Source organism: Stegodyphus dumicola, chromosome 1 (genome assembly GCF_044657685.1).
Source record: "Stegodyphus dumicola isolate Sdum_Otavi_A_Nest chromosome 1, ASM4465768v1".
NCBI lineage: Eukaryota > Metazoa > Arthropoda > Arachnida > Araneae > Eresidae > Stegodyphus > Stegodyphus dumicola.
Window position 1 is genome coordinate 266,579,906 of NC_140768.1, and position 22,249 is coordinate 266,602,154.

At 33.4% G+C, this 22,249-nt stretch overlaps 1 protein-coding gene across 1 annotated transcript; it reads left to right on the top strand.

Annotated features, from left to right (window-relative positions):
- Window positions 1–1,567: 1,567 nt before the first annotated feature.
- On the top strand, window positions 1,568–20,643 carry LOC118195055 (phospholipase A2 heteromtoxin-like). Its single transcript, XM_035366288.2, has 6 exons — window positions 1,568–1,682; window positions 6,224–6,426; window positions 10,288–10,553; window positions 12,200–12,359; window positions 14,913–15,065; window positions 20,405–20,643. Exons 2-6 carry the CDS (start codon window positions 6,242–6,244, stop codon window positions 20,511–20,513), a joined length of 873 nt encoding a protein of 290 aa, XP_035222179.1. The 5' UTR covers window positions 1,568–1,682; window positions 6,224–6,241; the 3' UTR covers window positions 20,514–20,643.
- The last annotated feature ends 1,606 nt before the right edge of the window (window positions 20,644–22,249 follow it).

Consider the following 22,249-nt stretch of genomic DNA (forward strand, 5'->3'; position numbering starts at 1 on the left):
TGAGTTGCTGTAGTGTATAGCGTTGAATAGTTGTATTGAAATTGTGTTGTATACTTGTATTGTATTGTGTTGTATTTAGCGCTATTGATTGAGGTTGCTTAGTTGTATTTGAATTTTTCATTGGAACCATTGCTGTAGTGTACTTTCTCATATTGTTGTCATTGATTTGCATTGTCTTGGGTCCTCCTTGAAAGCTATGATCGCTCATCACGTTTTGCGAACTTGTCCGATTGGATTGTCTTATCCCTTTTGGTACTTCTGTTCTTCCCCTTTTCTCCGTTTTCTCATCTGAGATTTTCTCCACGTTCGGATTTCTTTATGTCAAGTGCCCTTGGGCTTTAATTCTGGAACCGGCAACATTGCACTTCGCAATAGCTCGGTCAATTATAGAATTATAGAATTATTAGTCAAATTTGGAGTTAATAAAGACAGATAATTTTAAATTATATTGTTTCAGTTATTTACTTGATTTTTTAAATGACGGTATTAAGATAAATTCTTAATCTAACTCATTGGAATAATTTTATATTTATTTCTGAAAATTGCATTTTTTTAAAATTCCTGAAAACTTTACAAAATGTAATTTTGTAAAAAAAATAAACGCTTTATAAGCCCTTTTCTCCCTCCTTTCTGCATGCCTTTGTGGTGTAAAGGTAGCACACTCGGCGCGTATTCCAGATGTCCAGGGTTCGAGTCCCACTGAGAGTTCTGATCATTTTTCTTGTCTCCTGCTTCAAAATAACCTAATGAATCTGAAATGGCCCCCGAACTAAAAACAGGAGGTGGATGATGATTCTTCACCACCAAGATTTTGGCACCTGGGTCCCCTAATCCCCAGTCGCCATTTCAAAGGAGGATTGTATAAATTATTTTCCCCTCCTTTCTGCATGCTTTCGTGGTGTAACGGTAGTACACCACGAAAGCATGCAGAACCGCTCGGATACGCTCAGGTTCGAGTCCCGGCGAGGGCATCACAGATTTTTCTCGTCTCCTGCTATCAAAAAAATTAATGACTATACAATTTGTTGATTGATAAAAAAAGCATTAATGATCCAATTTTCTCTCTTTCATACACAACTATACATTAAATGAATTGTTTATTGAACATTTCTTCCCAAAACAGCTCGAATTTTGCGAACAGCTTCCTATAAGTTCTATTTCCAAAGTGAAAAGTATAACACTCAGGTGCGTTTCCGAAAGCATTTGCCACCTAATTATTTTTATATAACTTCTGAGATTTATTTTAGCTTTATATATGTTTAAAGCCTTATTTTACCTTTACATAAAGTTTTATGGTTTCTGGTAAGAAAAATATCACTATTGTTTAAAAAAGTTCTTCAGTTTATCCTTTAATATGACATAAGTTTAAAGCAATGCTTATAAGAAGATTATTTTCATGGAGGAATATTGTTTTTCAATTTTGAACACGACAGATGCAGGCCAATACAGATGTTCTTTAGGTAAAATAAATGGCAGAGATTGAAGGAATAAACAAATTATTAGTCAGCCCTTGTCATCAAGTAAACAGATGTTCCTGAAGATAAAGGACTTGGAATTGCGACAACAAATGCTAATAAACGTATATATATGTACCAAGATGCTGTGAGGCTGAACTTTAAGATCTTTTGATCTTACGCTGGTTAAAGCGTGAAAGGTATTGTTGGACGCATGCTTGTAACTAGGTAGGTTAATGCAAGTTTTTTCTTCATATTTATCTGCACTGTTTTATTTTTATCCATAACTAGTGTAAAATGCCAACAAAAAATTCAGCATTTACTTACTTAATGATGAAAAATAAAAATATATTTCATGTGCTCATCTTCCAGAAACTTATTGGTGGAAGAGTTCTGATATTAAATGCTTGCAAACTTTTATAATCCTTAAAAATGTTGTCGCACAGAGATGTTATCGAATTTTAATTAACTTGTGGTCATACCTTAACAAATAAACCATACTGACTAGCTATCTATACCATGTAATTACTTTTATACTTGTAGAAATTATTTTCAGTACCACTGTACTTCTTCTGGAAGAACAGACAGTGACATTTACGTAAGTGATTTGAGTAATATTAATATGTTTTCTTGACATCATTTCTGAGCTGTTTATTGCAAAGCTTATAATTAAATTATGCCACTATCTTGGGAATGGCGTGTAATATGGTGACTGTTTTACTCTTTGGGTGTCTTCCTATTTTAAATTTGAGGCTCACCTTGTGCAGGGTGACTCTTGTAACTGGAAACTGAATTTGAGCCCTGCAAGATTGCAAGTTATCGCTACGTCTTAAAAGTATAAAATAAGGTACAAAAATAACATTTTCATTTTAATCTAAATTAAATATAAAGGTACATCTACAGATAAACTACCAATTAAAATTAAGCAATAGCAGACAGCAGTTTAGGACTACACATATCGTAGCATAAGAAGTAGGCTTAAAGTAACACGCAAGTTTACAGCAATGACTATCGAGAATGTCAAAGGCGGAATACTTAAACTGAGCTGGCGAAAATTACTAACAACAGACGCGAATGCCAGAAGATATATATCTCTTTCTCTCTCAACTAGATATACAAAACTCTCAGTTTAAACACACTCGAAACTAATTTTCATTCTGATGAGGAACACGGAAAGGAAAAGTTATAATAAAGATCAAAACTATATTAACTGCATGCACTCGTGGTGTCACGGTAGCACACTCGGCGCATATTCGAGAGGTTCAGGTTCGAGTCCCGGAGAAGGCACTGCTCCTTTTTCACATCTCCTGCTTCAAAAAACTCAATGTCTCTGCAACTTTACAAATGTTTTCCGTTTGCCAAAATGTCCTGTCCACAACAATTTGAAATGTGAGCACTACAGTTTAAAATTATATGTAAACTTAATTCTTAAGCTTTTATCAGATAAATAAAAAAATGCAAAACTTACATACGTATTAAAATGGAGTTTTTAGTAGTTCTTGCAGATTATTCACTCTCATATTAATCATCTTATATCATTACCATGAATATACATTTTCCCTAAGGCGGGCACTAGCTATTTTAGGTTTTAGCTACTACTAAAAGCCAGAAGAAGTAGCCATTTTATTATGGAGACACTTTATAGGCTGCCACCGCTAACTGCTATGAAGGGACAGATAATTTACATCCATGTCTTCTCTGGGATTCAAACCCCTGTCCTTCGGGACTCATGAATATTTTAAGGTGACATTACCTGAAAAGTATTAATTTGTAAGCTTTTTCTTCCTTCATACTGTCTGCCTGAGTGGTATAAGCGGAAAGCTTATTCGGCTAGGAATTGGAAGATCTAGAGTTCAAGTTCAGACAAAGGGACTGGACATATTCATGTCCCCTAACTCGAAATAAATGCCTAATAGTCTCTGTAACTTACCTCTTAATAACCATGTGTCACAGTTAAACGTAGATGCCTTTAGCTTTATTTTATGTAAAACGCTTAACCGTAAAGGAAAATGCTCGGTGAATCACAGTCCTTTTCCAGTTAGTAGTAGGCAGGATCATTCTTTCATACTGTGAAGTTTATTGTCTAGAAAGATATTCAAATAACACTTTTATATCCACCAAGCAGCCATCAAAGCTCACTAGCAGCGGAGCTGTAAAATCGCTGAACTCTGGCAGTTCAGACCTGGCTTCGATTCCAGGCGAGCGGGCGGTTTCGTGTTTTCTCCATGTGTAACGTGTATGCGAGCCAGTTCCCTCGCAAAGACATCCACGAAGGCATTCCTTGCTTTATAAAATAGTTCCTAGCGTGCTTTGCCATTATCAACTAAACCAAATCAGTTTCCGCTAAGCTTTGGCATTGGTCCATTGTTTCCTTAACATTTGACACCACTTCATAGCAACTCAGACGTCTATTTCTATAGGAAAACACCATTTATATTTCTTCTTTATTTAAGAAAAAGTCAATCCGATCTCCACACTTTTCTTTCTCTCATTTTACGTCTTTTACATTCTCTCATCCTTTCCCTCCCTCTTTTTTTTTAAATTTGAACTTATTTATACAGATTTCATTAATGAAAATTTAATATATATACGCTATATTCAATTTAAAATATATGAGTTTTCCTATTTAAATTTTTACTCAAATGTACTTTTCTAATAAAATTTTGCGTTCAAATTGACGTAAGGAAACAAGTGGAGCTTTAAAAACTTAAAATAATTAAGTTTAAAATATGATTTTATTCAACAGTATGCCCATGAATTAGCAGCAGTAGATAGTACTTCTTTTTAAAACACGTGACGAAATACTTGATTGTATTTCTTTTGGTAAATTTTAAAAACTATCACAGTATATAGTTTCTAACAAGATTCCAGGAATTTACAGTAATTAAATTTAATATTGGTGGATGCAGGTGCTTACAGTTCAAAGTTTGTTTACATATTTTTAGAAGAATTTCTGAGCTTTTAATTCATGTTTAAAATAAAAAGAGTACTTTTTAAATATTCCATCTAATCGACTTTTTCTAGACTATAAGTCTGCATCATAATTTCCGTGATAGAATGGCTTTCCGTAAAATTTCCACTTCATTTCTACTACTTTCCAGAGTTCATCAATTGAACTCTGGAAACAAGAAAGAAGATTGACTAAGGGTTTGCGCTTAGAAAGAACTTTTTTCAAGAGACCAGAGGCAAAATAGTCCATTAGGGGAGTGCCAGGGTACTTAAAAGGGATACGTTGAATAGGTACATACAATACCTGCATAAATATTCATTCTTTTAAGGAATGCAATTGTACTTTCCAAGTATAACCTGTTGCTTTAGCTTGATGAAATGGTACTCTTTTAAAATCATTGGGATAAAAAATGGAATTTTTTCTGTAAATGTCGGCTTAAAACTTCCTTTAAATAGTATGGTGAGCTGATCTCAGCACGTTTCTTTTCTTTTCTTATTTTTAATTCCATGCTGTAAGAGAATCCTGCGACAATCATAAACCCATTGCTGAAACTTTTTTAATGGAACAGTGAATGGACCTTTTCTTCCTCTTCGTTTTTGATAATAAACTGAATTTTTTTTTGCAATTATTTAAGTAAACCGATGCTTCATTAAGGGTCAAAATATATTTCCATTTATCCCCTGAAAAACAGTTTTCATACAGGGTTCTAAACATTTCGCTGCGTTGAGCCACATGCCTCTGCAAAAGCTGGTGAATATTTAAAACTTTTTAAGTTATAAATCTTAGTTTATCATTTTATTTACTGTTGAATGATGTAGTTAAAGACTTTGCAATCAATCGATTTTTGCAAGGAAGAAAATTTTGTTGATATCAAACTATTCAACTTAAGAAACATTAAAAACAATTCGTACCTTTCCGTGTAAACGTTCAAGTATACACGAAATATTCATACGTTTGAAGTCTTCTTTCCTCATAGAAATAACGAATAAGGGAGCTTCCATATCCGATTAATAATATTACTTATTTTGCACTTAAAACTTTTAATAATACCGTACGTTTCACAGCTTTTCTAAATTATGGAACAAGAACATTTCTCTTCGAAAAGCGCAAAAATATATACTTCAATTCACAGTTTGTTTGCATACAATGTTTTGGAAGAAGAATCGATATAAAAGTTGGCCTCACATTTTACCCTAAGACACAGATTTTCAATTAATCTGCATTAAAGAGCAATTTTTTAAGAACTGCACATCTCTTGCAAAACTTTGTTCAGCCTAAGCAGATTTAACAGTTGCATCGCTAGGGCTGTTTTTCTCACTTACGTAATCAGAAAAGCTAACCTATGTTGAGCAGTTATCTTGAGATTTGGGAAGAAAAATATCGTCCTTTAAAAGTAACGGTGATAACAAAAGAAGAATAAAACAGTTATCTTAAATCAAAAATACAATAATTCTCAGTTTTTGAATTTTGAGTTAAAATGAAGTGGTTCCTGTCAGGCATGTGTTTACGCATCACCTTTTAAAAATTAAGCATTATTTATTTTGTAAAATAATGCAATATTACCTCGAAATTTGTTTCACAGATTTTCAACTGGAAAGTAATATTCGAAAAAATTGCACGATTCGAAAAAAATATACGATTCTCAGATAAACAACTTTAAATATTAATTTTATGAGATGAATTTAAAATGTTACAGGTTTTTTGTTATTTTGTCGAAGACAAGCAACAACAGCAAAATAATACTTTTTCATATTTTAAATTTGTGTTTTGTTTTCAAATTGGTGGTATGTTATTTTAATAATAAAACTTTATTTTTCAGCAATTCATCAAAATAAATATGCGATTTCTGATCCTACTATGTTTTGTGGCAGCACTGATACATTCTCAGAAAATTCATACCAAGAAATTTTTCCTTCAAAAGACTTCTGACAATACCAACGAAATTCTCTTAATAGTCACATGGTCTCAAAATCATTTAAAGGAAATCCCGAAAATAATAAGTTGTGAAGTTTACTCTGATGAGTAAGTATTCCTTCTTAAACTTGAATTTACATTATTATTCATAAGCAACACAATATATAACTGAGACTAATTATAAAATATTAAAATTCTTATGATTGTAACAATTTGGGAATTATCAACATATTATTGTCATATTTGGTTAGAATATTTCTTTCATTCACCATTTCATAAGAGTTTTAAGGTTTTTCTGAATGGGAATAAAAAAATCGAAACTTCGTTCTAGTAACTGAAGATTAGGCATTTCACAGAAGGTTAAAACTTACATTGTTTACAGAATGATTTTTTTTGCCATATGGTTTTATGTTGGTTACAGGTGGAAAGACCGAAACGACTGGCTGGGTTGGAATCGAGAATAGGTTACATATTTTTGACCATCATACCATGGAAGAACTGTATGTATGATATGATTTGATACCCTTCCGGGAATGCTCTGGATCAGAATTGAAATAGTTACTCGACAAAGTTATTCTGTGATCATAGGAGACTGTAGTGCTCTTGTAAAAGGTAAATACATTCATTGTTCAATTAGAGTTTCATTAGCTATCCAAGCAGAGAAAACGAAATCGGAAAAAGAGTTCACGATATGTTTTCATCGGCAATTGAAAAATTATTTATTCGACCGGCCATAAATGCGACTAAGCTGACATCGAAATTATATCCATTAAAGTAATAGTTTGCAAATCAACAAGTTGCAACTAATATTGATAAATATGTAAGTTAATCTTCAAAAATTCAAGAGTATCCGAAACAAATTTGATTGCAGTTTTCAGAAAAACTTGATTTATGTTAATATTCTTCAATGAATAATTCTCCTCTATTGAAAACCCATCACTCAACATATATTTTGGTAGATATATTGACCTTTCAGATGCCTTTTTACTGAGAATCTACCAATATTTCCTTCACTTGCCTTACCGTAATATAAGATTGAAATTATACGAAACATGTTGAAATCTTTTAAGTTTAGAGAAAGTACTTCAAAAATATATCTTTTGTGTTGCCATAGGGGCAGAATAGTTGCTGATTTTAAAAGAATGAAAAGAAACAAAATTAAAACAGTGCTCAAATTGCTCTTGAGTGGGTCTGGAGTTTGAATCTACAACGATATTACAATTACTGCCTGTAGGATGTTTCATAGAGTTAATATTCCTCTATCCAGTAGCTACAGCAAAGCCAATGATAGCCAGCGACCACGCTAAATGCTGGTTTCATTGGTATTAGGCAGCATAAAAGGAGGTAAGTGCAAACTATGTGTTATTCAATGTTGAATCTACTTTTCCCTATTTTTGCTACGTTTGAGAGTATTCATATAAAGAGAAGCGTAGGATCGCGTATGTCTTGTACCGGAGTGAAGCATATTATTGCACGTGAGATAATTTGGGCAGCAGTATTGGGAGATATTGTTTGTTTCAAATGGTTACTTCACTGTAAATGATGGTTACTTCACTGTAAATGATGGTTACTTCACTGTAAATGATGGTTACTTCACTGTAAATGATGTTAAGATGGTTACTTCACTGTACACCTGTATTCTCCACCGTCAAGGACTGTGTGTTAATTAAACCTACCATCTGCTAAAACTTGAGAAGGTTGCATCTTATGCTGAAAATGCAGCAATTTACGCCAGAAAACAAATACAGAGTTGCTTGACTAATATGAAAGAAATTTTGAGCATTGTCTATGTCTGCTCTGATAGCAACACCAATGGTCCTTTTTGTGGTATCGGAGGATGTACTGAAAATCATGTTTCTCTTCATCTACCACTGTGATTTTAAAGAGTTGCGTTTTGAAAAAAAAAAAAAAAAAAAAAGCAAGTTCTATATTGGTCTTTTCCAAAAAGAATAGCTAAAGTGTTAGTATATAAAGGATGATTTAAAAATTCTTAAATAAAGATATATCATTCAGGTGTTTTCGTTACTTTGTCCAATATCAATAGTTATTACAATAGAAATTTTGTAATTTGGATAAAATACATTTCAGATAATGTTCTATAAATATGCGTTAAATAAATTTTTTATTTTTTATTATGACTGACTGTATCTAAACCGTATGATTAAGTTAGATCTACAATATACCACAGAGTGGTAGCTAAAATGATAACTACAGAGTACTGTTTCAAGAACAACTGAAGAATTTATACTGTCCTAAATTTGGTCGTAGTGAGATTATGTGTATTTTAAGCATGTAACTCTGGCGGCGGTGTTATTCAGTGATCAAACAGTAGCTAGGTAAGTATTTATCGGGACTGGGCAAACCCATTGCTCGTTTAGTTTTCTGTTCACGAAGAAAATTCTCAAAATGCAGAAAAGAGAGCCTTCGATATTCCACCCGCGTGAATGGGACAAGTGTAAAGATCCATAGCTTTTCTGGAATTCGAATCTGGGTCCAAGGACATGGTACCGGTTGCTTTAACTATCATGCCAACGAAGGCTGATTTTGTGGAAGATTAACTTCCACGATTGAGGATAATTTTTTGTCATCAAATCGACACGAATGTTATCATTTCATTATCATGTCTATGCTAGGCTTCATTCGATATGAAAATAAGGAATAATGTTACAGATTTGTGTGTTCTTTTGAGGAAGATACAGCAAGATTTTGACAACTATTTTCATTTTGGATAAAAGATACTAATTACCTGGTCATTGTGGCTTTATCGTGATAGGAACTTCAACTGAAATTTATACTTTAATCTTCTGCCGAGCTGAATTCTATCAAATGCAAATTAATTATAAAAATGCTGAAAAATTTTCATTATATTTGGAACTTCTAGAAGATAATGAGATGCATTTTCTTTGTCTTACAAAGAGACACGCGAATAGATTTAGCATCTCATATTACCTTGATTGAATTTGAAGGTGAAAATTAAGATTACATCTCATAAAAGTTTCCAAATATCCCTAGTAGAAATTACTATAACTGTGCATTGCGGTGAGAGAATATTTAAAATCTCGTTTCAGAATGTAACCATCAGGTAATGTAAACTGCATTTAAAATAGAAAAGATTACGTGAAGATGTACTATTCTCAATTTATCGGAACTCCGTTGGGAAGCTCAGGGTTTTCAATTTTCTTTTTTTTATTTATATGTGTTTTCTAAACAATTTCTTGAAGTTTTGAACAACGCTGACGTGGAGCGAAATGTTTTATTTAAGATGACTATAAAAGAATAATTATATAGATGCCATAATCTGATTTTTCACAAAACTATTTAAACGTCTAAAAGCGCTCCAGGAAAAGCGTTTTTTTTTCTGAAAGGGCAATTTTTCAGATTCGTAGTTTCAGTGCCAAATTGCTGCCATCAAAAATGCACGTAACAGATTAGCAAAATATCTCCAAAACTGCTTAAATACCTCCATTATCGCTTCACATAAAATAAGTGCACTACAAAAAGAGCTATGTAGTTATTATTACCTGTTGGTAGAATAATTATTTTTAATATTGAGTGACAAAAGCGATTTCAAAATTATTTTCCAGAATTACTAGGTATTAAGTCAAGGAATTGCAGTTTAACTCAAAACTGTAAAGAAAACGCTTCACGTATTTTACTGTAAAACTACTGCAGATTAATAATTATTAATTATCAGTGTATCATTCCAAATTATTACGAAATCTTATTTACATAAGAAATATGAATATACCAAATTCTTTGTATTGCAGATTACTAAAATTTCCATGTCACTGTATGCTTCGTCAGTGAACATGTTTATTATTTACACTTAAAATTAGATTAAAAGATTTCTTTTCTTATATGCCTAATCATACAGCTGAATAATAACTGTTGTGTTTATACAATAAGACAGCAGAAAACTGCAGGAAATTTTATTTTTACCTTATTCTAAGAATACGAACTGTTATTTAGGGAGATTATTCTAAAGGAGATTGGAAATAATATAGTCAGTAAACCAAGCTTAGAAGAAATGACAGACATCCGTGAAGATTGCGCGAAGCTTTTACGCCACAATTCACAGATGGAGACATTTCGCAGCGTTTTTCAAAGATTTGAGGATTTTAATTACAGCAGAAGAAGAGGAATTCCATTTACAAATGATGCAGAGATGAGGATTTCTGAGGAAGCTATAGAGAAATGGAAATCAGGATCACATGGCTCATGGTTCGTTTTTCCAGGTAATTAAATACACATTTAATCCTATTTGTCTTTTAGTATTGCTCATAATTTTATAAATGTATTTTATAAAATAATACTTGCAGGTATAAATTATGTGATGATGCATCATTATGGTTGATGGGAAAAAGGTGTCATTCGTTGCAAAGTGATTTTCCAATGAAAACGAAACAATGCTAAAAATCTAAATTAGGAGTTTAACTTTTGTCACTTTGTTTATGCAAATCATTCAATTATATTAAAATTTTGGTTTCCAAGATAAAATTTTAATGACTTATTTATAAGATTTTCTAATGATTAGAAAAAGTATTAATGACCTGAAAACGAAAGTTATAATTGAGTATAGCTAAAGTATAAGCGAAATTTCTGCGTAGGTTTATCTTTTGCGGAGAGGGGGGTAAATACTGACATCGCAGTCCCAAGAAATCTGAAGATCTTATAATGTCTCGTATGCTTGGCTATCATAAAACTGAGCTCGAGACCTCATCGAGAACCATAAATTGAAAGTCAGGGAAAGCTTTGTCAGGTTAGATCTTCGAGTCTAAACAAGCTTAGTTATTTCAACGACGAACTGCAATATGATTCTGTGTTACAGGATTAGATTAGAGTATTTGAATGTAGAAAGCACACGAGGGCTGTATGTCTAAGGAGAGGAATACTTTCATGGAGGGTTTTGTAAGGGAAATTGCCTCGTATTCCCACTGCACACGGCGAATACCACGAAATACAACTATGAAGCCAGCCCGTTTGCCTCAGATCAACCCAGATCGAACTCCCAGTGTTCAACGGTTTTAACAACTCGGCCAGTAAGTCCTCTGGTTCAAGGAGTATTGCGTCGTCGGGAAAGAGGTACAGATATACATTGCGATTCCCTAATCGTTCTACTTTTGTTATTATCATCATCGTTATTTGCCAGCTAAGAAGAAGCAAGGAGTATTGAGAGTCGTTCCCTTTTGAGGTAGACAGATACTTGCAGGTATGCATATGTAGCCAGTGGTTTTTTTAGAGTGACACCAGTAGTTATCTTTGTTTTAAACATAACATCGTAGTAATATAAACAAGATAAATTGCTGTAAACGCCAAGATGGGATATTCGCTGTTGAACAATTTCAGGTATAAAATTCATATACTGGCAGATAAACCGTTTGCAAAATGGCAAACTAGGGATTACACGGAAGGAGAAGAAAGGCAGTCAACCGAGTATTAGCTATTTAAACGCAAGTTTAAGAAAAGTAAAGTTTATGGATTGCTACTGCTTTAAAAAAAATTCCATTTTATTATAATTCATTTATTTTTTCACATACTTTCCCCAGTTAAGTTATACGCAAGAAAAGTTACTTCTTCTAGCAACTATCGTACCTAAAACTATCGTTTCCCATTATGAGTCGCTTGTGAGTTATGTTAGCAGCGCACCAAATTTCCCCATTGAAAATCTGAAGCCCCGTTTGCGTGAATTATTTGCTTTACTTTCTCTTTGTAATGTAAATTTCGCAGCATACTAAGGCAGCACATCAGTTTCATAATTGCAAAACGTACAAACATTCTTGACTATAGCTGTGCAATGTGCACTTAGGACTCTTTATGTTTCTCCCTTCGTTATAAAGTATACCCATTTCAATACAGTTCTTTAACATGTCTCTTTTTTCAGATACAAAATGGTGCGGACCGGGAGATAATGCAGAAAGTTATAATGATTTTGGTTATGATGAAGCTGCCGATAAATGTTGCAGAGCTCACGACTTCTGTGATGATGCATTGTTAGCAGGAGAGACGAAAGGCAATCTAACGAACAAATCGTCGTACACATCGTAAGAAATCTACATCGGATTTTATGTTTGTATTAATATTCTTCATGTTTTACTTATCTAAAAGTAAATACTAGTCACCGTTTGACGAGCGGAATGATCTGATGGTGAAAAGACCGTTTAAAGCACTAATTATATTTGTACACTACAACAAAAAAATTGGACCGTTCTGTATCTTCCGCTCTACCAGGTTGCTTGATGAATTCAATTTCCGTTTTTTCATGTCTCAAAAGCGCGGCTTAGGATATATATTAGATTTATATAGCATTGTTCTAACATAGGTAATTTGACACAAAATTTGACTTTTTCTGAAATAATATATTATTTTTTTCCATATTTCGATTCTATGACTCAAATTTTGCCTAGATATTAAATTTTGTAATTCTTGGTGAGAAGTTTATGGAGAAGTTTAAGCATTTATCTTGGCACAATTTTTTCAGTTTGTGCCAAAAAATAATTCACGCGAACTTCTTAATTTATAACAACCTATTTTCCTTTCCTTTTTTCATTGTACACGCGCTGAAAAATGGTCATCGTTCATACTTTCAAATAATTTTAACAAAGTGAGTAAATCAGATTTAGTGTTATTATTGGTCATTAAAAGTATGCCAAATTTTAAAATGCGGGCATAGGTAAATTCACGTAAATCTTAAGAAATTTTGAATGAAAAACTCTAATTTTTTTGCAGATATGCTTAGAAATATATCTACTTGAAGATGATGGTAAGCATTTCATAGGTTATAATTCAAAATTTATTTCAAAAAATTTATAAAAGCATTTAAAAATACAAATTTTAAGAATAAATCATAAAAAAGGGGCGAATTATATTTGGATTAGCCTAAATTTCGAATTCTGGAAAAAGGCATCAAGTAAGTTTAATAATAATAAAAAAAGAAATTAATAAATATATGCCAAATTCAATTTACACTGACGAGCTAAATTTTCGAGAGCTAATTGCTTAAAAACTCGTGCGAGTTTTACAAAACTTGGTAGTTTGGCGTAATTTGAGCTGTAGAATCGAAATATGGAAAAAATGGGCATGTCAATTCAGAAAAAGTTCGATTTTGCGTCAAAATATCTACATTAAAACAATGTTATATATAAATCTAATACATATCCTAAGTCGAGGCTTTCGAGACATGAAGAGCTATTCATTCGGCACAATAGGACGGATGATATAGAACTGCCCCCTTTTCTAGCCCCCTTTCTTTTTTAGCTCAGAAGGGCTATTAATCCTGAAAGAATCCTTAGGCCTTACGTAGAATCCTTACGTAGGCTCGTAAGATACAGCATAACGAAATGTTTAATGAACAGGAAAGGCAATATGCCCCACAAGTACACGACCCCGCTTTGTTCGACTTGGTCTCGATCCCAGGCGAACACGCTTGCGGCATAGTTAGTTTTTGTGGTTTTCACCATATGTAACATAAGTTGTTTCGAATCAGGTTTCCTTATAAAGTCCTTCATAAAGTTATCCCTGCCTTTAGGCAGATAGCCCTTCAGTATATTGCATTATTTGAATAACCTAACATAACCTACCCGATGTTTTATCTCTGCGCTCTACATGCAAAATTCTTTTTTGCAGAGTTTTTGGCAATTATGATTAAAACGGTATTGAAATTTAGAGATTAGTTATACTTCAAGTTAATACAATTTTAAATCTCCAAAACAAACCAAATGAATTGATCTTACAAGATATAAGTTATCTTGCAGATTGATCCACATAGTCTGACAAGACCCGTCAGATTCTTGCCAGATTGGTTGAACACTTACCTCTTCGTCTAATTAATATTTTGACAATTGCTAAAAGTTACTTTTAGTTAAACAGTCAAAAAAGATATAGGAAAGTAATATATAATTATATTGCTTACAAAAATTTAAAGTCTTTTGCCACCTGAGATTAAGAACGCTTTCACTGATCATGAGAATTAAGTAGATTTCCAGCAATTTATCAAAACCTTAATTAATAAACCTTTTTAACTTCCATAATTGTGTTAGCTAATAAAAATTAGTGCAAGTAGTTTTAGTCCAAAGGAGTAATTTGCCCTGAAAGACTATTAATTTCGTTTTGGCATTTTGCGTTGGTTCACTATGAATGACGGGTAATTTTTCAAATTGTTGACACCAAATACTACAGCCTTGTGTAATATTTAAAGAAATTAAATAATGAAGAATCTGCATAAAGGTATGTATGTTCCTCGCATTGTGATAAAACAACAGTACCTAGAGCCATCAAATTTTGAATAACGTAATTTTCCACTGTACTATTTACTGTACCGGTATTCGTCGTTTTTTCTCTTCATGGAACTGAAAAACGCAAGCTCGAGATTTCATTGTGGTATCCAATTAAATCGATGAACGAACTCAGTTGAAACCCTCCAACATCTTTAGAGCTCCTTATTGATATATCTAATCTAGAATTAGTAGAGATATATAAGAACATTGTTATTACATGTATATTTTACATTCTTGTCATTACATGTACATTTTACAATTTCATTTGATATGCACTTTTTTAATTTTTCATGCTACTTAATTTGTTAATTGGTTTTTCAGGTTGAGTTGCGAATGCGATGCCGAGTTTTATTCCTGCTTGAAAAGCGTTCATTCTGTAGTTTCTGATGCGGTTGGGGCTTGGTACTTTAACAATTTTCAAAGACCATGTTACGAATTAAACTATCCATTTTCTGACAAATGTTTGAGAACTACGTAAGCTGTTCTTTAATATTGAATTTAGCAAATTTTAAATAATTTTGCATATTTTCTCTTTTAAATTTTATCAATAATCATTTAATTATGTCATCAGCTATAAAGTATTCTTATTTAATATAAAATACATAGGATGTTCGCATATTTTTTGAATAATTTTGATACAGCGAAAAGATTACTTCTTATACAAAACTTATTTTGAACATTATTTGACTTTCTATAATTTGCATGACGAAAATAAATTTGTAAGGAACGAATATACCATTCGTACTTGAAAGGATTTATTATTAGTCTTCATTTCCAATTTATTACTATTACTTTTTTATTTATTTGTTATTATTATTATTTATTTATTTGAAACTTTAGTGTATATGTTAACATGGGACTCTTGGGTTTGCCAAGCGATAAAATCGCTACCACCGGTAACATCATCCCATTTTCAAAGAAGAATTCTCCAAGGGGACGGATCCTAGGGTCTCCTACCTTTCTTTCCCTACCATAACCTCTCGGTAGAATTTTTGTGACCTCACTAAAGACATTACACTCTGCCACAGCACCATGCCTTTTCTGAGATTTGGACACGAGTCCAAAAATATAGCAGCCGACCCGTCTACCATTATGCCAACAGAGCAGTTTTATTCTAACAGCTTTTGGTAATTGCTTCTTTGAATTTCATCAAGTAAAATTAATTTTCTTGATACTTTACAACAAACATTGTGAGATGTATAAATCCTTTAAGATGGGCAATACGTTCTTCATATTTGGTTTCCACAAACTTTGTCTAATAGTGCCACTTAAATCAGTATTTCCCAAAGTTTTTGACTATGCGACAAACCTATATGCAGTTTAATGACTTACCTGCCTATATTTACTGTAAAAAATAGTGAAAGAATAAGGCTAGAAGGTAACATTGAAGGAATCATGATAATAGATAAATATATTTGCTTATTGACTAATAAGGAATAATTATGACTTTAGTAATTATTTACAAGTAAATATGCATTTTAATGCAGTGAACCTTTATTCCTGTTTACGAACTTAATTTGTTCCTAAAGAGAGTTTGTCATCTGAAATATTCGTAAATCGAAATAAATTTCCTATAGGAATTTATGTAAAAAGAGTAGATCCTTTCCCGGATGCCAAATGATTGCTTGGAAAAGGGTACTTTGTGTGTCAGTTCATAACACAAAACCAATGGGATCCGTTAAATATAACACATACACAGTATTACCAAACACCCAATATTTAGCACATTGCGAAGTATATAAAAAAGTAGGAAAATTTGAATTAAATTTTACCGTATCTGTACAAAACAAAGTTGAAGGCGTTAAAAAGAAAATGGCGAAAAAGGAAAATATTATTGTTTGACACAGAAATCCTATTCCATAAAAAAAATCATGTAGCTGCTGCCTCTTTGTGGTTTTTTTTCCTGAATCTCTTAACAGTGCTCGGTACTACTTCAGAATTGCTAAGCTTTTACCGAAGTATAAATTTCCCCGCTGTGATTTCCTTCTATCTGTGTTTTAAAATTGTCTTTAAAGCAAGAATGGCATTTGATTACAAACATTTATACTACTACGCTATTACATTAGCACAGCTATAATGTTCTATAAACTTTCGTACCTCATCCTGTTATACACATATTTTGCAATCAGATATCTAAGAACATCTTTCTTTTTGTTTTCTTGTTCTAAATATATTTTCTTCACTGCATTAACTGCATTTTAGAGTATAATTTATTGTCAACCTTCTTTTTCGTATTTCGAAACATCGCTCCATTTAGATATATTCCATTTGAAAAAATTCTCGTGAACCGACTTGTACTTCCTCCAAAACATTCGTGAACCAAGACTCCAATTTATAACAAGTGGCATATAATTCCACCATGTTTTTCGAGCCATTAAAAATTGTTTCCTTACGCTTAACTAGCTTGTGACTCGCAGTTTGGGAATCACTGAAGTACACTCATCTCCATAAATTAAAGGTAATGCAAAATCATGCAAAGGAAGAGTTGGAAGCAAAACAAATTTGACTTATTTGTAAAGCTTATTTATTAAACAAAAGGTAAAGAGCAAAAAAAGATGCTGTATGTTTGATATTATTAAAAAAAATTAGCGATTTTTTCTCCCTGGAGTAAATTACAAAAAACCCTATTTACAAAAAACCAATATTACATGGTTGGTATGATTGTTAATACATTGTATGTCTCCCAGATGATGCAATACAGTCCGTACAACGCCTAGGCATGCTGAGTATCAAATTATCGATCTGATCTTGGGGGATATTACACCACTCAAAAAGTAATGCTCTCCGAAGTTCCGGTAGACATGTAGGAGGAGGTTCACGGGCTGCAACTCGTCGGCCAAGCATGTCCAACACGTGCTCTACTGGATTCAAGTCCGGTGAGAATGCTGGCCAGTCCATACGGGTGATATCCTCCTATTGAAGGCATTCGCTTACGATGTTTGCACGGTGAGGACGGGCGTTGTCATCCATAAACACAAATTGTGCGCCCATCCATAAACACCAATTGTGCCACCCGAAACAAACATACATGTTGTTCCAGAGTGACGTCCCGATAGATTTGGCTTGTCATGGTTCCAATTTGAACATGCAGGTCAGTTCTGGAACCCAGAATAATTCCACCTCAAACGAGCACTCCTGCACCACCATATCGGTGTCGTTCAATGATGTTTTCATGGTGGTAACGGGTACCTGGAGCTCTCCATATGAAAGTCCGGCGAGAATCAGACTGCAAGCTAAACCTGGACTCGTCGGAAAACATCACACAAGCCCACTGTTGCGGTATCCACAATGCATGCTCTCTACTCCAGGCTAACAGCAGGCGACAGTAAGTTGCAGTAAGTGGAACGCATCTGACAGGTCTATGAGCATATAGACCAATCTGCCCTAAGCGTCTGTACACGGTCTGCCTTGAAATTGTTGTACCAGTGGCTGAAGACAGTTGACAAGACAGGTCTGAGGTTGTGCTCCGCCTGTTTCTTTTGGCAGCAACTGCCAAATACCGGTCCTCATTCGGCGTTGTAACTCTGGGGCGACCTGTGCTGTAACGTCTACTCACATCATCTTGGAATCCTTGCCAGAGCCTAGAGATGACACTCTGGGAATTCCAAGTTCGTCTGATACTTCTAGTTGGGTACGCCCACATTCCAGACGGCAGATATTTCTACCACGTAAAAAATCATCCAAATGCATCCTTTGTGCCATAACTATTCGGTTACTACACTGAAATGCTTATAAAGCGCCTGCGAACAATTTTACTTCTTTGCCTATATTCCTTATATATCACTCTCGTCATTGTGTTATCCTTACACTCTCGTCATTGAGACGTACCATCGGTGTTATCTGGTTACTTCCTGAAATTTGCATATGATTCTTGAAGATGTGTGTAGTGATTTTACAGGTGATATATTTATTTTAGAGTTCGATTTCCGCGTGACTCCGAATTATCCTTAATTTATGGACATGAGTGTAAAAGACTGGTTTACATGATTCACGCAGCACGCGTGCGTGTCTAGGAAACGGAATCAATATTTTAGTATTGTAACTTAAGTCAAGGAAGCTCTTTATCGCGTATTCAAAATCAGATTGCAAATTACAGTGAATATAATCTATTTAGCCATCTCACTGCGCACGTATTTTTATCAAAATAGATTCAAAAATTGCGTATTTTTATTACATATTTCAAATCTACATATATTTTAGAGTTAAAATATAGAGTTAAAATATACAACATTTTTTTTAAAAGAGTTTTTTTTTTTTTTTTTTTTTTTTTTTTTTTTTTTTTTTTTTAAATATAGAATTAGATCATAGAAAAAGGTTGTCAGAATACTGAAATTGAAGAATAATGATATAAAAGGAAAATTCTGAAAATTAATATTGGTTAAATTATGATTTATTTTATAGAATACAAAGGTAAAACATATATACTAATGAAAGTATTTGCATAATGTAATATTTTGTATATACATTTTGCACCACTGTCCAACATTTTCAATAGAAACTGAATTTTCAGTTTCATCATTATCTGCAGAGGAATCCGAGAAATTCTCATCAGTTTCGCTATAACTATCTCCAATATACTTCTGGAATGTGGGCGTACCCAACTAGAGGTATCAGACGAACTTGGAATTCCCAGAGTGTCATCTCCAGGCTCTGGCAAGGATTCCAAGATGATGTGAGTAGACGTTACAGCACAGGTCGCCCCAGAGTTACAACGCCGAATGAGGACCGGTATTTGGCAGTTACTGCCAAAAGAAACAGGCGGAGCACAACCTCAGACCTCTCTTGTCAGCTGTCTTCAGCCACTGGTACGACAATTTCAAGGCAGACCGTGTACAGACGCTTAGGGCAGATTGGTCTATATGCTCGTAGACCTGTCAGATGCGTTCCACTTACTGCAACTTACTGTCGCCTGCGGTTAGCCTGGAGTAGAGAGCATGTATTGTGGATACCGCAACAGTGGGCTTGTGTGATGTTTTCCGACGAGTTGAAATCAGAGTCTACTGTCAGTGTCAGAAATATCGTCAGGAATATAGGTTATATCATTCGCGAAACGCTTCCTGCCAGACATCTTTGAGCTCTGAAAAGCGCGCGCAAAATGCTACATTACGTATTCTTATATATTTGGCAGAAATGTGGACAACTAGCGCCATCTGTTAGTCCACATCTAAAATAAACAATCAAACATCACAGAAAAGCCGAAAGGAAACCTTGAACTAAGAAAGAGCGGGTTCCACAGTTAAATAGACGGCAAAAATTCATCCCCGCGGAAATCGCGCAAATTTTGCTACTTCTACGTTGCCCGTGGAAATCGCGGGAGCGCAGCGAGTGGGTTAATATTTAATAATTTTCCAGAATAAATGAGACACTGAATTTTTCATTCATATCCTTTTTTCCTTGAGTAGTTAAGGTGTGTAATTGTGCGTATTTACGTTATAAACAGTTTATAAGGACAAGTTAACAATGAACAGGTTATACAACTCTTTTCGTTATTCAAAATTTTTTTGTCTCCCCTAGCTTCAAAAATAGGATTTCTAATTGGTTACGAATGTTACCAGAGAAGCACTAAAATTCTGAGCTAAAAGCGCACATTTGTTTCCTTCGCAAATGCTCCTACTGCAGTTCTAGAACATTTGAACTGAAAGTTTAAGCGATGAGTAATGCTTATGGGTGTGCTTTATATTCTCTTTTTAACTGTAACTATGAACTGTATATAACTATAACTGTATTTTTTCTATCTGTTAATGTTTACTGCTCTTTAAATACGATAAATTACAAGGAAAAGTTTATTAAATGGAAAAACATTTTCTTTATAGGGAATCCGGCGTCTGCGAAGAATATGAAAGAAACATGACAGCTCCAATGATCTACCAGTGGGTATTGGCCAAGCCATACGAAAAAAGTACCAATACAAAATATAGATAAAATATATTTCTGCCTTCTGATTCTGTATGTTCAACACGAAAGATACACTTATAATAACAGATGAGATATATGTATAAAATATAACACAGGGCCTTAATGTGTTATTAAATATTATCATTTAATTCCAAAATTAGCATGCAGTTTTTATTAATATCTTTTAAATGATTGTCTTGCATTACACAATCGTTAATCTATTATTCAAGTTTTTAGACAATGATTTTTCAGAAAATGGACATAGACCTTAATAAATTATTTGCCGATACAGCAACTTAATGTGAAATATGGTTGACCTCTAACAACTCAAATTTCTAGATGATACAATACAAACAGTCAGCTAGCACGAATCATTGCCTATTTTAAACAAACATACTGTCTTAACCATTAAAGTAGGCAACAGTTCACGTAAAGCATTTTGTTGGTCATCTTATATATGAACTTCTTCAAGAACGCTTTATACGCACGAATGATGAAGTCACTTCTATTAATAGTTGCAGGACATTTTCTGTGGTTCACTATCCTTTTATTCAGCAGATAGTCAAAAGTAATACTGGTCCATTGCACTCGTAGCCAAGTGCCAACTCGTAGCCACTATCACTATATAAATTTATCAGACTTATTGAAGCAGGAAACAAGAAAACTCTGCAGTGTTCTCACCCAGACTCGAAATCAGGATCTACTAGGCAGACATGTTTTCCGATTACACCAAGAAAGCAAGAGGTAAAGAGGAGTAGAAACCTTAAAATTGTATTCCTGATGCAATTTAAATTTCTGAAATTAATCTTAAAATATTTAAACCACATTCTGGCTATTTTTTCTTTATCATTCCATTCGCCTGATTCACGACGATCTGTCATTTGTGATTATATTTCCATCCACATACATATTTATTAATCACAAAAAATTACATCATCATCCAGCATCACAACTGTAACAGACAAATCTATTGCAGGTAATACATAATTTCTCACGAGAATATCATGATTTATATAAACAGTTAGTTCATCGATGAAACGAAATGGCCTTAAGTATAAAACAACAATATTAAACACAGTGTTAACAAATACGATAGACGAAAGCCTAATTTAATTTTACTGCCCGTAGTACAGTGTTTACAATTTTATTTTATTTTTAGTACACTGTACAGTGTTTACAATTTAATTTAATTTAATTATATTTACAATACAATTTAATTTTACTGCCCGTAGGGTGGTCAATATGGGTAGAAAATAATAAGGAATATATTATTGTTCATATGCAAAATTCCGTTCTATAATTAAAACAGCATAGAGGGGATTTTCGTTTGCTTTTCTTTATCTTCAAGTACAACTCAAATCTCCCAAGATTTGCTGCGCCTCTTTGATTCAAAAGTTATCCAATATGATTTGTTGTTGTCTACATTCTAAAAAGTGTCTAAAGAGAGACTACAAATTGCCAATTAAAATGCTTATGTTGTATATTAATGTTATTTTATCAGGGTTCTACTGTTACTAGAAATCATTTTGCACACATTTCGGGGATAAAAAAATTAGCATCATTTTTCTTCCTTCTTAATCTTCTAATTCCATAATCACCCTTCTGTTTCTGTTTGTGAATTTCTTTAGATTTTTCTTGTTAAATTTATTTTTATGGTCATCCAGAAACTTTTTTTCGTCTTCATTGTTTTCTCCCTAGCCCTCTGAAGTGGCATGGCATTTTGGACCTGTTCATAAAGACCTGTATTTAACAGCATTTGTTGG

What these genes read in the sequence shown, in the direction of transcription:
- LOC118195055 (XM_035366288.2), top strand. Translation starts at nt 6,242, where the DNA reads ATGCGATTTCTGATCCTACTATGTTTTGTGGCAGCACTGATACATTCT. An exon ending in AACAAATCGTCGTACACATC is followed by an intron (nt 12,360 to 14,912) that starts GTAAGAAATCTA and finishes TTGGTTTTTCAG; the next exon opens with GTTGAGTTGCGAATGCGATG. An exon ending in GACAAATGTTTGAGAACTAC is followed by an intron (nt 15,066 to 20,404) that starts GTAAGCTGTTCT and finishes TTTTCTTTATAG; the next exon opens with GGAATCCGGCGTCTGCGAAG.